Source organism: Alosa alosa, chromosome 5, assembly GCF_017589495.1.
Source record: "Alosa alosa isolate M-15738 ecotype Scorff River chromosome 5, AALO_Geno_1.1, whole genome shotgun sequence".
NCBI classification, from domain to species: Eukaryota; Metazoa; Chordata; class Actinopteri; order Clupeiformes; family Clupeidae; genus Alosa; species Alosa alosa.
In genome coordinates, this window is record NC_063193.1 from 5,841,661 (window position 1) to 5,857,846 (window position 16,186).

The 16,186-nt window shown below is 45.2% G+C and overlaps 1 protein-coding gene across 1 annotated transcript in view; it reads left to right on the forward strand.

Moving 5' to 3' along the window:
• The window catches only part of bin3 (bridging integrator 3), a 45,716-nt gene that overhangs the window by 2,192 nt on the left and 27,338 nt on the right, over positions 1–16,186 (forward strand). Inside the window, exons 2-5 of the mRNA XM_048244489.1 lie at positions 6,954–7,002; positions 8,982–9,022; positions 12,053–12,114; positions 14,135–14,271. Of these exons, the coding sequence (XP_048100446.1) occupies positions 6,954–7,002; positions 8,982–9,022; positions 12,053–12,114; positions 14,135–14,271 (289 nt within the window). The remainder of the gene's footprint in view (positions 1–6,953; positions 7,003–8,981; positions 9,023–12,052; positions 12,115–14,134; positions 14,272–16,186) is intronic.

Genomic DNA, 16,186 nt, shown 5'->3' on the forward strand with positions numbered 1-16,186 from the left:
AGGGAGAACAATTGGCCAGTTCCGTCTCGTCAAGCAGCCCTCTGTGTTCTGCCGCGATAAGATCCCCAGCCCCCGTCCCTCCCACCCCCACCCCTCCTTTTATTGCAAACGGCGCACTCTTCACAGTTCCGCTAGCTGGGTTTCGCTGTTCTGCCTGCCGGTGGCTGAGCGCGTTGCCTGCCTGCCTGCGTGACTCATCTCCATCCCTTGGCTGCGTAATTGCTCCGCTCCGACAGAGTCGAAGCTTTGTTGCTGAGGCTGGGTCTCGCACGTCCAGAGTGGCGTCTCCTCGGCCAGATCTGCATCGCCGTGAACGGGACACAGTGTTCAGCGCTCAATAAAGAGGTCTCTTCAGAACGTACTGCAATCTTTTGTAACCACCCCCCCACATCTACTTTAATACTGCTGGTCAGTTCCACATCTGTTGCCTATCTTGTGTTGTTCCCTAAAATGTAATATCTCTCAGAGGCCCTCTTTGGATGCCTCTCTTTTCCTTCAATGTCTAGTACTCCATTGTTTCATTCATATGGAATCATTCATAATTGTTTATTTTTTTCCTTTTTTGCCCGTGTCTTTTTTTTCCCTTTCTGAAGACCTGAGTTTTCAGTCAGGACTCATCTGTGTGTGGGAGACTGCTCTGCTGTGCTCCATTCAAGCGATTTTTTTTCCATTCATGCTGACACGTCTGAGTGCCGCATTCACATTACTTTTTTCTTTGGGGAGAAGTGTGTCGATCACCTTGACACACTTGTCTCCCAGCTTAGTTTATGCTTCTAGACACCTGTTGATCAGGTCTTCACCTTAGCATTGTACAGAGTACAGAGTTTCGTCACAACCTCTGTAGCCCTTTTTCATTTTGGACACTGGAAACGCTTAATCAACACTAAATAAACACTTGCGTATTGAGTAAAAGTAAAACATAACGCTGCATTGCACAACAGATAGGCCTGTTCGTTTGAATGCCAAATTAAGACCAGAAACTCAGGCTCTAGGCTAAATGAGAATTTAAATGTCATCTAACAGGCCCAAAGCACCAAAATACTTTGAACATCAAATCTGACATCATTGTCAGTCACTAGAGCTAGGTGATGTGACATCACATGTATTCCTTAATTGGTAGTGTCGATGGACAGTGCTGTAATTTCACAATTTAAAAAAGGACTTTAATTACTCCCTGTCTTAAGTCATCTTCCTTGACATGACTGTTTGGCGCCACTTGTTGACATTGATGCATGCATCTGAAGCAATAACATTCATGGTGTGACCCAGTGTCAAAATTTAACCAGGATAATTATCATTATGGCACGTATTTTAAGGTTCTTCTCTAAAAGTAGGTTAATTCATGTCATTGTTATACAAACCTGTTCTTATACTTACTGCTAGGCAAGTGATGCAAAGTATCAAAACAGCTGTATTCCCTTTGCTCTGACCCTCTGTCCACGGCAAAGACCTGCCCTTTCCTTGTTAGTCTGACCTTTTGTCCTTGGCCATCTATATAAGTATATATACTCTTTTGATCCCGTTTCTATGAAGAAACTTTAAAGAATCCTTTGATTGTAGTATTTATTTATATAACTTTATATATATATATATATATATATATATATATATATATATATAGATAGATAGATAGATAGATAGATAGATAGATAGATAGATAGATAGATAGTTGTCTTTGTTATGTACAGTTTCTTTTTATTTTAAACTGTACAAGTTAAGTGTGCTGAGTATGAGCTGAGCAGACCTACTATTGGGTAAAAAAAGACATCTTGTTATGTGTAGACTCTTGATTTCTGTTTGTTTGTGACTCTTTTGTGGCTCACTAAGGAGCTTCAGTTCATCATTAAGCAGTCATCCACATGAAAATCATTAAATTGTTGAGGTCCATATTTGATGACTAATTAAGTATTTTTGCATAGACAGAAAAGGTAATTTGTTTTGCTATTTAAGACAGAAAAAGTAATTTGTTTTGCTATTTTAATCTTTGTTTTAAGCAATGTGTTATCATCAAATTCTCCTTAAAAAAAGCATAATTTTATTTTAATGATAAGTTAAATGAAGAATGATATGAAAATGTTCACAATTTTAAAAGTGTGTGCTCTAAGCTCACCAGCGGTTTTAGCATCTTAAGAATACCAAGCCTAGGCTTGGCTTGATCAACGTGATTAGTCATCCCAGTAGTGACTTGTGTCTGCCCGTGGCAGAAGTAAGCTTCTACAGTATGCAAGCGTTGCATGCAAACTGGTGAATAAAGCCCCATAATGACCTTGTGACGCAGGCTAGGGTGACTGCTGGCGTTCTCCCTGCTCTAACCCAGTCAGTGTATGCATGGGGGAAGCATGGCCGATGCAATACAGTTGTCCCTGGCACGGTGGCAAGGGTCTACCCAGGGGGCATGGGATCAGGGCACGCAGGCTAACCCCCGCTTCCGACCATCTGAGGGCGTCTACAAAAATGTCTCTGTGTGTGAAGAGTCATCCCAGACCATTCCCACAGAACACGGAGCAGGAGCGCTGCCATGCTGGACACAGAAACTCCCTCTCTTGCCTGTGTTGCCTTTTCTATAGGCATTCACAAAGCCTGTAGTGATTACTCGGTCAATCACTGATGTACACACTAATGTAAGGTGTAGGTAGAGGTAGAGACAGCATGCGTCTATTTCATTGTCAATGCTAAGACATCAACAGTTATTCAAGAAGGGCTGCAACTATTAATCAATTAGTTATTGACAATTAAAGTGATTGCCAACTATTTGGATTATCGATTAATCAGTTTGTGTCTTTTTTAAGGAAAATACATTCAAATTCTTTGATTGATGCTTCTTAAACTTGAATATTTTCAATATTTACTTATTCATCTATGGCAGTGAACTAAATACTGTATCTTTGGTGTGGGGACGAAACAAGGCATTTAAAGAGATAATCTTGGGCTTTGAAAAACAATAATTTACATTTTTCCACCATTTTCTGGCATTTGATCGATCAAGCAACTAATCGATTAATCGAGAAAATAATCGTCAGATTAATCGACTATGAAAATAATTGTTAGTTGCAGCCCTATTCAAGAAAACACATTTCTAATTATTACGATTATACGTTGTCACAATCGGGTCCTGAGTCCATGTAGCAAGTTTGCTTTTGATACCTCAGTGCATTGCTGAGATATGGCCTCAATTCCCGCCAAGGCTTCTCTGCCACTTTTAATTGGCTTTATTGGGTGAACGCTTTCACAAATCAAATCACCAACAGGTCAATTTTGTGTGTTTGGTATAAAGATCATCCAAGACAAATTTTGAGAAAAATGGACAAAATCTGTGACCTGTGTTTTTTTTTTTTTCTGATTTTCAACAAAATCCAATATGGCAGATATTGACGTCATGCACGTTGAAAAGGGCTTGAACCAAGGTTCGTAATGGTACCTCAGTTTTTAAAAATTCAGTGTTCATATAAAACACATTTAATTGCAGAATCTATAGGTTAGTAAGTGTTAATAAGTTGTACAATTTTCATCATGAAATATGTGAAATACATTTTCACAGCTGACATTCATTTTGACACTGCATCTGCCAATAGGCTAGTAGTGTGTGTTGTAGTAGTAGTGTAGAGGTTGTGTATGGCAAGTGGCATTAACTGGTTAAAAAGTTCTCCCTCTTTATGTGGGACGTTAACTCTGATCTGTCAGAGTGTTTCTTTACTTCTGAACTGTCTAGTTTTTTCTCTCTTCTCTTTTTGTCAATTTGCCACGTCTGAAAAAGCACTATTAGGCAATATTACCCATTGCGTCACGAAGTAGTGCAAGAGAAACAATCAGTTTAAACCTAGATCTGGAGTTGTGAGATTATTCGTGAGATAAGCCAAGTTATGTTCTGCTGCTGATGCATTTCGTTTGTAGTTCTATGAGTCATCTCTGTGGACTTGAGGAATTTAAGTGGGTGACTCGGCTAAACGTAGTTTTCCATGATGATGTTGCCTTGGCAGATGTATGACGGAGGTTAAGGTACTTTTCCTGCTGGAATAGGCCATTTGTCCTTTTGTTCATCGGTCTGCATTTCAGCTTTGCCAGAGCTTTAGTATCTTCGCTGCTTTTGATTCAGAGACATTGTGATGGCTGTGTTGTACCAATTATTTTTATCGGATCGTTTTTTTTCCCTTTGTCTGTGACTTGGGTTGTACACAATGTCTCTGTTTTGCTGTTGTGTTCAAATATAGATGTGCAGTCCCCCATGTAGATGAAAAGTGTGTGTTCCTTGTAAGAAGGGGATGAAATAGGCTACAAATTCAAGTTGTAGCCTACTTTCATGGGTTGGACTTGGCGCTTTGATTGAGCTGTCATGAAAGGGGAGTGACTGACACACACACTCACACACACACCAGCACATTTACACACGCAGAGTTTATTCACACCCTTTGCTTTCCATGTCATTAGTGCACACACCTTCGCTTTGACGCAGCTGCTGTCCCAGTGAGCCTGTCAGCAGCGCCTGTCCGTCAGTCTCCAGGCATATTATTAGTGTCAGATCAACGTGTGTGTGTGTGTGTGTGTGTGTTTGTGTCTTTCGACACAGGTACACGTCTGGAGTAAAACCTATGATTTATTTCTCATAGGCTCCCTCAGACTCTTTGCTCGGCAATTAAGAAGCAACCCATTGGTGCGGTAGAGGGGTCGCTGGGAGCTGAGGGGAGGAATGATTACTCCCAGAGGGGTTGCTTGCTGCCTATTTTGGGCACGACTGTTGGGTTTTGACATCCGTAATCCTGTAATGCGATTTTGAGTGTTTTCTGTCTCTTTTTGTTTTTGTTTTACATGCTCACTTGTTCACACACACGTACACACACGCGCACACACTCACACGCTCACACACACGCACGCACAAACGCACAAACGCACAAATGTACACAGACTGGCCCTTGTCTCTGAAGTCAATGTCGCACATTTTTCACAAACTGATTTGCTGGCTTTTCAGCCATTGAGTTGTTGAGAGAGAGAGTGTTTGTGAGAGAGAGAAAAAAAAATGCGACAGTACAAGCTTGGCCAGAGGAGGTCTGAGCCCTTACATCATCATCAGGCACAACATATCCGGAAAGGTCACATCAGTTGGTATGGCAAGCTAGATGCGCCGTGGTGGAAGGGTAGGCAGAGTGATGAAAGTCCCTCAAGACGGCAGAAGAGACGAGGGACGTCCCCTTGCATTCATCGCCACGGCTCTGCGTCATGGCTCATAAATGTCGGAGTGCTATGCCTAATCTATAGCTGCTCCTTCCTGGCCTCCCGTTGATAGCCGCTCCAATTACTCGGCTCGGCGATCGCACTGTCCCTCAAGAACTGCTGTCCGAGAGCCACCGTCTTCTCTGGCTAACAAGTTAAAGCAGGACGGGCGACCTTCGGATTTGTTATTTAGGGCCTGACGTTGCATACCCCTGCCTCATCGTTGAGAGCATGTCGTTATTCGCTGGGAGCCATCTGTCAACGCTGGGGAGGTGGGCTCGCTGTGTGCTCGTATGGGAGGGAGAAACAAGGGCTAAAATTGTCTGGGAAATGACAACAGTCCTTGCCGCCTTGTTTCCTTTTGCATTCAATTTTGGGTGGGATTGCTGTGAACCATTGTCATCTGCCAGAAATAAGCATGACAACGAACATATCATCTTTCCCCTAAATATTTCATCATATAGGCGATCTGTCATAGTATGAGTAACAGCACCAGAGTCCTAGATAGTCTAAACTTGTCTAGGGCAGATTTCATCATTGCAATAGTTAACAGCAACACATTACATGACAACAAAGCAAGTCATAATAGTAATTGTAGAAGAAGATGATTATCAGTTGACATTTGGCAACATTTCTTCTTTGAAATTTCTGTGTGTGTGTGTGTGTGTGCGTGTGCGTGTGCGTGTGCGTGTGCGTGTGCGTGTGTGTGTGTGTGTGTGTGTGTGTGCGCGCGTGTGTCCTATGAATGTCTCCATGTGCGTGTGTTTAGTTTGTGTTTGTTATGTCCCTGTCCCCCACTGCTCAGCCTACACAAGTGTGTGTGTGTGTGTGCGCGGATGGGAGAGTGGTGCTGGTATCCTGGGGAGGTGAGGAGAGGTGAGGGGAGCCAGAGTCACAGTGTCGTCGCCACATGGGCCAGTGGGGAGAGGCCCCTTCTCATTAGAAGTGACATCCGGGAGAGATGGCAAGCAGATGTGTGTGGTGGCGTGGCAGCAGCAGCAGCACCATCAGCAGGAAGCATGTGTGGTTGGGTCAGGCACGTTTCAGCGGGAGTCCTGCTGAATGGTCTTCAACCAGAGGCAGTAGGCAATAGGCTCTCCTCTGGTCTCCTCTCCTCTCTTCTCCTCTGGTCTCCTCTCCTCTCTTCTCCTCTGCTCTCCTCTCCTCTCCTGTCCAAGGCAGTGCTCAGTGGGCCCATGCCGACATGGAGGGTCCTGCACTGGCGTCCATCTCTCTTCCTCCCACACCGGTTCCTGCTAGGCAGATTGAAAATCTGAATGGACCTGACTGGTCTCTTCGTCAGGCTGACCGCGCCTGCTCTGGCCTGTCTGGTGTCATTTTTAGAGATTGACTGAATGTGTTAACCTGAGAGGGAAAGTTTAATTTTGTTTGAAGTCTGACAGTTTAGCTGAATAGAATTTAAATTAAATGATGCACTGAACCTGACAATGATGAGTCTTTGCCAGGTTCAGAGATGGACAGGCTCAACCTGTTTTGTGATATGCTAATTCATTAAAACATTTTGTAGTAATACTTTAAGAATGCCATTTTGACCAGCTTTTTAATAAAATACTTCTTTTTTTTAAGCTCCATTTTCTATTACTTCTATCACGAAGATTTATGCCATGGTGTTTTTTCAATAATTGGTATACTTGAGCATCCTATCGAAGTCATACATTTGGTATTGTGATGACAGTAATCATAGCTCAAATTTGAAATGCTGATCAACTGTTTGTGTTCTTTCATAGGATTCCTTTCAAGATTGGACAACCGAAAAAACAAATCGTTTCCAAAACGGTGAGAATTGACTCTATGTCTTGTCCGTGTGTAGTATACATTGTGTAGCACCCTCATATAGTCACAGTGAGAGTGCAGATGCACTTATCTTTTCTTTATTAAGGACTTTAGAACCTTAGCTGGTTCTGGGCAGACAGTTGTTTTTCCCAAGTGTATAGAAGGAGACAAGTCCTTGTGACTGTCTCCCAAGTCCTTTAGTGCCTTTTCTTAAGCCATGGATTCAGAGCTGACAATTTTGGGTCCTCGGAAGTGTCCGTTCAGAGTCAGGCCTGCAGACGCTGTCAGCCTCCTCCTTGCTGCTGCCAGGACGGTCCTTTGGCGGCCGCGCTAGCAGCCTCGGTGGCTTTGGATCGGAGCTGCGCCCTGACCAGAGTCCTGCCACAGTCATGCCTGTCCAACCGCGCTCCCAGACATGGGAAAGCAGGCCGTTGTCTACACGCCGGTCAGAGAGAGAAAGCCCTTGCGGCCGTTGAGGGTCACCCTGAAACCTCTTCGCCAGTGTTCCCACTCCCACTGTGTAGATATACACCACACATATTTAGACACACCACACACACAGACACACACACACACACATACAGTACACACGCACATACACACGCACAAACATGCACGCACTTTTCCCGGGCACTGTGTAGCGTGGGTGTCCAGTTTCCCCGAACATAGGAGAATATAGCAGTCCTACATTTCAGTCCATTTGCGTCTGAAGAACGCAGCAATTACTGTACTGAGGCGTTCATGCTGGAAAAACAGACACTTAATCTTGACAGTCTGAGACCAACTAAATAGTCTGAAACGAAAACCTAGAGAATAAATCATGAAGAGCTTAAACACTTCATGAAGACTGAAGTATGAGACGCGCGTAACACCTTTTTAAAAAAAGTTTTCCTTGACCAAGTCTGGATTGCCCGGCCCTACCTGACAGACTGTGAGTCATCCTCTTCACTAAACCAACCCCCCACCCCCCGCCTCACAGCCCTCCTGGCCCCTGGCAAAGCCACGTGTGGTGGAGAGCGCGCGCGCGCGCCAGCGCTGGCAGTGGCCAGGGAGTGGGTGCCATCCTCTCCTCTCCTCGCTGGGGTGGAACCACATCCCCTCTAATCTTGTTTGGGACTCTGGGCAGCAGCGTAGCCGCGGAATGGAACGGTCGCCGGCTTCCTGTTACATCATGGGCCCCAGAGGTCCGGTGTGAGTGGGCCCTGGACGGATGAATGGATGGATGGGGCTGCCTAGTGCCCCCTCTGTTTCCCCCAGAAAGCAGCTGCCCGCCCGTGTGTGTGTGTGTGTGTGCGTGAACGCGAGCCCATGCCTGTGTCTGTGTGTGTGTGGTGCCTGGTGCGTGTTTGTTTATCCCTGTGCCCGCAGAACCTCAGGAAAGGAACTCCCACTGCTCTGCCAAGGAGGCAGTGTGGTCCTTTGCAGTCGCTACAGACAGACAGACAGACAAACAGACAGACAGAGAGACAGACAAACAGAGAGCAACAAGGCGACAGATCTAAGCCAAAGCAATAGCCAGCTAATTAAAGGAGTCTGACGGAAATCAGTGTGTGTTTGTGTTTGAAAAGTGCTACGGAACATTTGTCTCCAATGAGAAAAGCCCAAGTGGGTTGTTCATTGCATAAACAGCACAGCAGGCTGCAAATTGAGGTTATCCGCAAAACGGCACATTCAGGAAGCGATGAGCAAATACATTGTACAGCAGTGTCACTAAAATGGTTGTGTCATATGTCATATGTCCTATGTGTTTAAACATAGTTAAATGAAAGCAGACGTAATAATAGTTATTCGCAGTGCTGGTCCTAACATTCACATGGACCCTGTTTGAGCTGGTAGAGAAAAGCTCCATGGCAGCAACGTGTGCAAAACTGGGGCATTTTTTTTGCCCACACACTCTTTTAAGACAGCACCTTCTGTCTCCCCCTTCATCAAATGTTCTCATTTCTGTGTATGTGTGTGTGTGTGTTGTGTTTCTTTGGCAGGTTGAAAGGGACTTTGAGAGAGAATATGACAAGCTCCAAAAGTAAGTTGACATGTCCGTCACTATTTTGAATTTCCCTGGTTATTGCCTGCTTTTGGTTTACGCGTCATTAGTTTCTGTGTAAAATTCTGACACTCAAAAAATGAGAGCGCGAGACAAATTCAAAACTTTGGAAAAGGCCTCTGTTCCAACAAAGCAAAGAAAACAGAGCAAAACAAGAACATCCATTTTTAACAGGTCTGTCTTGTATATATTTTTTCTCTCGCTGAAACTGTCTACCTCCTTACGATTACATCAAACACGTTTCCGCACAACTGCTCGAAAAAAAAAAAAAAAAAGGCTGCTTTGAATGCCTGACCTCTTTACATCGCTATTCAACCCTGTCCCCCAAACTCTGTACGCATTTGCATTTGTGTCTGCACACATACACACACAAATGCAGTGTGTGTGTGTGTGTGTGTTTGTGCCCGCCGAAACAAAAGAGGATCGTTTAAAGTAATTTGCTGGCGACCCTTTGGAGGCCGACTGCAGAAAAAAAGGCCTTCCCTGCTGTGTTAGCCCAGGGGGTGCAGAGGCTGAGTGAGGGGGTGCAGTGTGGCAATGGTAGAGAGGGAGGCCTGCGTCTCGCTCACAGACAGAGGAAGAGGGAAAGGAGCGATAAGGAGAGCGAGACCTGCCGCTTGAGCAACAGCCACTGGGATTTTGGGGGAGAGGGCGGTTTCAGTGTGCGTACATTATACTGCCCGGGCGTGTTCAAACACCTCCGTTGAACGCACCTACGATATCGAATGATCTACCTCCTTGCCCGTCATGCATTTAAAAGAAAAAAGAAAAACCTGTGTGCTTGACTCTGGACAGGTTGACAAAGCCTTTTTCTAATATATATCCATTTGTGTCAATGAGACGCAACGCTCTTATTATCTGCTTAACTGTAACCATTCTTGTCGCCGTGACATTCGACACTCGTAATTGTGTTCCTTGTGCAGTCTTCTCCCACTCACTACTGGTTTAAACCTGATGGTGAGAACGACACCACTACCGCGTCGGGCCATAACCCCTCCTCCCCCTCCCCCGTCTTTTCCCATGTGCGCCTCACATGTGGACGTGAGGTGAGGTGGGGTGGGGTGGGCTACTCAGGAGAAAGGAGCATCTGGCTCCCTGTTCCTCCATTAGCACCTGCACAGACTGGGGCCTCCCTACACCCGGCGGCCAGATGACCGAACACGTAGGACCCCTCCTAGCGCCTCACATATCCCATCTCTTACACACGCTCACACACACACACACACACACACACACACACACACACACACACACACACTCTCTTTTCCATACTAGCACGCACACACAGTCATACACACAGTCACAAACACACACAATAGCACACACACACACACACACACACTAACAACACAGTCACACACACTGCACTCTTAAAAAGGAAAGATGTTTTTTTTTTTTTTTTTTGCCCCCCAAATCCCCTTCTGCTTCCTAATGATATCCCTCAGATCTACAGTGACAGCAGTCTCTGGGGAACCCCTGAACAGCGCCTCATTCTTTCCCTAATTGATATAATGAACAGCCCCCCTACACACTCCAGTCTCAATTGTCAAGTAATTGCCAGTGTTAACACCCACGGTGTGAGTGAGAGCAGGCGAGATGGAGAAAGACCCTGTGAATTGATTCAGATGTATTTTTATTATCATTATTCTCTTTGTGAGAGTATCTACACATCACCTAGCTAGTATTTACAACAGTAGCGGGTATTCCCTTTAAAGATAAATCAATAAGTAAATTAATAAAAAAATGACTTAATATTTTGTCTGACACTTCACTGTTGAAGTTTACAATGTACCCAATGTATCATGGCTTTATTCATCTCTTTTGAATTGTTAGATGCAATAGTTGGTATGAGTTGATGCCAAGATAATTTGCGGTCACACTCTCTCTCATAGTGTCATGAATCTTGTTTGACACGCAGCTACACCGTGTTCCAAATTATTATGCAACATTTATTTTTGTTTTTCTATTAAACTCATGGATCGTATTGTGTCTCAGGGCTCTTTGGATCATTGAAATCAATATCAGACACCTGTGATAATTAGTTTGCCAGGTGAGCCTAATCAAAGGAAAACTACTGAAGAAGGATGTTCCACATTATTAGGCATGCCACAGGTTTCAAGCAATATGGGAAAGAAAAAGGATCTCTCTGCTGCTGAAAAGCGTGAAATTGCGCACTACCTTGGACAAGGTATGAAAACATTGGATATTTCCCGAAAACGTATGCGTGATCGTGTTGTGAAGAAATTTGTCGCTGATTCAGAGCACAGGCGGGTTGTGCAGACAAAGGCATAATAAAGAAGGTTTCTGCCAGACAAATTCATTGGATTAGGAGAGCAGCTGCTAAAATGCCATTGCAAAGCAGCAAACAGGTATTTGAAGCCGCTGGTGCCTCTGGAGTCCGCGGAACCTCAAAGTGTAGGATCCTCAAGAAGTTTGCAAGTGTGCATAAACCTATTCGACCACCCATAAACAATGCTCACAAGCAGAAACGGTTGCAGTGGGCTTAGGAATACATGAAGACTAATTTTCAAACAGTTTCGTTTACGGGTGAGTGATGTGCAACCCTAGATGGTCCAGATGGATGGAGTAATGGATGGTTGGTGAATGGCCACCATGTCCCAGATGTCAATGAAGGGGTCCTATGTTAACATGTAACTTGGCCTGTTAAGATGTTTTTGATTGAAATAACTTTTGATTTGAATTATACTCTAACGGTTGATGACTGAAATTATACTGACTGTCATTTGAATCAACTATTTAGGAAAATCTGAGAAAAATGTAATTTGCATAATAATTTGGAACGCAGTGTAGTTTTACGGACAGTGTCATCATGATTAAATTTGCTTTGCTGGTGTGCTTGTGAAGAGAATACAAGGCCAGGTGGTTCTGTCATCTGTTCTGAAGGCTGTGGGCAGCCGCAGACCGAGTGGACCCAGATGAGGACCAGATCAGAACATTAAAGGAATACTTCTTGACCCATTTATTACACCCTGCTTTGTACGCACACAGGCTGGAGGATCAGACGAAAAAGCTTCACAAGGACATGAAGAAGAGTACCGAGGCGGATGTAGGTATGTGCCTCTTTGAGAGTTTTTGGAGAACGGAAAGGATGTTTATGAGAGAGAATGCTTTGGACGGGTTACGTTGTAAGGAAATGAAACTGTGTTGTTCTTAAAGTGTTTGTGATTTGATTACATTTCTTTGTCAGTGTTTTGACAGGTCGGGTGTTTTCTTATCGATAGTGATTTAATGTGACCTAGATGATATTAGAATTCAACAGGGAGTGTGCGTGCGTGCGTGCGTGCGTGCGTGCGTGCGTGCGTGCGTGCGAGCGTGCACATGTGCATGCGTGTGTTTAAGCTGCTGTGCATAACACACTCATATCATCAATGTAGAGGACAGAAGGCAGCATTTATTAATGTGGCCTACCCAGTAGTCAGTGTCTGCTGAAGAAGGGCAGGCCCTTGTCAAAGGCTTTTGTGCTCCATGTGTTTCTGGGAGCGGGGAGGTGTGTGTGTGTGTGTGTGTGCGTGTTGGGGGTGGAGGGGCGACGGTGGTGGTGGTAGAATTCCTCTTTCATTTCCTTTGCTACTTGCTCCACAATATGGGATACCCTATTTAAGAAACAGAGCTGTCATCTTCATCATCATAATTACTGGACACCATCTGTTGAGCAGGTCCTTCTACCAACTGCCACTGAACACAGTTTCTCAGCACAACATGCCAACGCAACAAGCTGTACACAGTTCTTCAGGGTGCTAACACGCTGGGATTTTGCATACTATAAGCATTAGTCTGGTATAGGGAACATTGTCAGGCCTTATCAGTGGATTTCAGTGCACAAGCCAGTTCTGTGCTCCCTGTTCATCGTAAAGCAGCACCTTGAATCAGTTGATCAGGCTATTCTTTTCCATTAAGGCTATTATTTTGCTATTGCTTTAATTAAAAAGATTGATTACTTGGTGATGTCTTACACCAAGAGTGTAAGGTTTGAGTTTAGAATAGGTTCTGCTCCAGATACTGACATGCTATCATCTTTCTCTTCTTTTAAAATTCTCTTACAATTTTGCTCTTCTCTTGTGAGTAGTTGGTGTAGTGAGCTGACTACCACTGATGCTATTGTTGAGATTTATGGTATGGTATTATTGTTAATGAATTGAAAAAAGATGTCATTTAAAACCGTGTTTGAAGAGCTTACATTTTCAATGCTCTCCTCATCACTTGCTTTCAAAGTCTTACACTCAGATAGCTTATTCAGATTGTTCTTTTCTTTTGAATTACACAAGTGTCAGAAACACAAACTTTGCCGATTGACTCCGGTGGCAAGAGTCACATTAGCATAGCAAAATTGAGTCTCGACCCTGTTTTAGGTAAGAGAGGAAATGTGCCCCCGATTACCCCCTCCCTCTCTTCTCACACACATCCCCGTTTGCGTTTGCACAGCTGTCCCCAGTGAGGCTCATTTAGGTTGATCGCATCGCAGTCATCTGATGAGCGCCCTGAGCCTAAGCTGTGATGGCAGCCCTGCCGATTAACAGTAATTGGCGCTGGCACTGTAGAAACATTTGTACAGATTCACAGCCGCTCTTTTTTTTCTCCTTTTTTTTTTTTTTGTGGTGAATATTCATCTCCATCGCAGCTCCCATCCGTTCAACAGATGCAGCGCGGCTGTACTCTCTCACACTTACCCCCCTCCATCACTCCTTCCCTCTCTCCTTCCATCCCTTCCTCCTCTCCTCTCCTCTCCTCTCCTCTGCGCTCTCTCGCTCTCTCTCGCCCTCCCCTTCCTTGAGCTCCCCCTGTGGTGTTGTCTGCTGTTCTCCTGTATCGGGCCTGTACTTTGGTTTGGTTCGCATCTGTGGGCCAGCTTGGCACAGGTTGTAGATGATCTGCTGTATTCTGTGCAGCGTCAGTTCAGTACACTACCACCAAACTGGTGCTTTTTTCAGGTCTGCTCTGCTATTTAATCTCATCTTGTCCACACTCTTTTGTGTGTGTGTGTGTGTGGGTGTGTGTGTGTGTGTGGGTGTGGGTGTGGGTGTGGGTGGGTGGTGTGTCTTTTTTAATTTAATTATTTTATTTGTCTTTTAGCTATGTCCAAGGCAGCGGTGAAGATTTCGGGAGACTTGCTGAGCAACCCCCTCTGTGAGCAGGACCAGTCCTTCCTGGACTTCATGGCGGCTCTGGACACGGCCATGAAGCGAATGGACGCCTTCAACCAGGAGAAGGTGAGCAGTCCAGAACCTAACTGGTCCATCGGCCAACTCCATACCCAAGCCATGTGTGAGCTTTTATCGTGGTGCAATCCATGGTGATTCAGCACAGGCAAACGGGCCAACTTTGAGAAATTAAATGCACGAATGGGGGCGTTCACAGTAGAGAGCTTCTAAGGCAAAGAATAAGAATACCATTCAGTTGGAGCTGTGTAGAGCCTGTTTTTGTATGGTGAAGAACCTGTTAGTATATGGTGTAGTAGACTGAAATTTTAGTTCGTTCACATTTCTCAAACGTACAGTGACTACGACACACCTCTTCCCATGTTGTGATTATCGCCGCCTCATTTGTGGACCAGAAAAGCCCTTCCTCCCCTCACACATTTGTGGACCATCTTGTCTCCCTTGCTCCTGTTTGAGATGCCACACTTCCACGCCTCTGGCCACTGGTCCATTGGCTGCTCGTCTCGTACTGTGTGTGTGTGTGTGTGTGTGACTCAGTCGTGCTGTTTAAAATAACACATTTCTATAGAATGGCGGCATCTCTCCTCACTGTCACAGCCCTTGTATAATGGGATTGGGGTGTTCCTTCCTCCCAGTCTTTACTTAATCCTCTCAAGCTTTCAGTCTTTCTGTCATGGACTCTTTCCTTTTCTTCTTCTTTTTCTACTTCTCCTTCTTCTTCTTCTTCTCCTTCTCCCTCTCTCACTCTTTTTCCTTTTGGTCTTCATTTTCTCTCCATAATATTATTTTGCGGTGTTTACTCACAGTGTTTGATTAAAATCACCGCTGAAGGTAATTCCAGAGGGAATCATATTAGCATTGAGTGCAGAGTGTGTCTTCGGGGCATGGCGCTTGCTAGAGACGCGGTGCGGTGTTTTATTTAAAAGAAAAAATGAATAAAACGACAACAAAAAAAAAAAAAGAAATGAAAAGAAAACGGCACTCTGGGAACCGTGCCGATCAGGAGCGAATGCCGAGGAGTACTTGAGAACGGAGAGGAATCCAACTGCCTCCATGCTTATCCCCAGTCAGTGGAGACGACTCAACGTCTGCACACTGGAGATTTTGGGTCTCATCTTCCTCTCCTTTTCTTTCTTGCTCTCTGTCTGTCCCCCCCTCACACACAGACACAGACACAGACACACAGACACACTGCCCTTGGCACCAGTCGTCCACTGAGTGGGAGTGTTTCCCCCTGCTGTAACCCCTGCTTTAGCAGAGTGGTAGTTCCGCTCGGCCTCAGATGGGCGACAGTGGCAGAGCTCCCTCCCTCTCTCGCCGCCGCCATCACTCAGTGACCTTTTTCAGACAGCATGAAAACGGAGACACTGTGTGTATGCGGGCTTGCGGGTCGTTCATTGGAAACGGTTGTGCTTTTTTTTTTGCTTTCTCCTGAAAAGGCAACACGTGCTTTCCTTTGGCAGATTGAGCATGAGTAATATTTTTCACAACAGGCTTTTTGGCTTTTTTGCCCCCCCCCCCGTTGACTGTTCTGCAACGGTTCCTGCGGCTCCCTCACTGAAAATCTGGTCCCAGCAGCTGAGCCGGAACGCTGGCTGGCTCATGTCATCTACTTAGCTCCAGAACGCTGCGCGTGAAAGATAAAGAGGCCAGATGAAGCCAGGTCTGTCTATACCATCTCATCTTTCCCCTCTCCTCTCCTGCCTCTCCTCTCCTCCCCTCTCCTCTGCTTCTCGCCTCTCCTCTCCACTCTGCATTAGCTTAGTGTGGGTCAGAGCCCTACAGCGGTTTTCCAGCAAACTCCCCTCTCTTGAGAGCTCGCTACTCTTTCCTCTGTTGCTTGCCTTTATCTTCCACAACCCCAGTCGCCATCCCCCGCCCCTCCCCTCCCCCAGAACCCTCACCACCCAAAAGATAGATAGAGATAGAGGTTATCCCTATAGTAAGAGCCAGCTGTTGTTTGCCG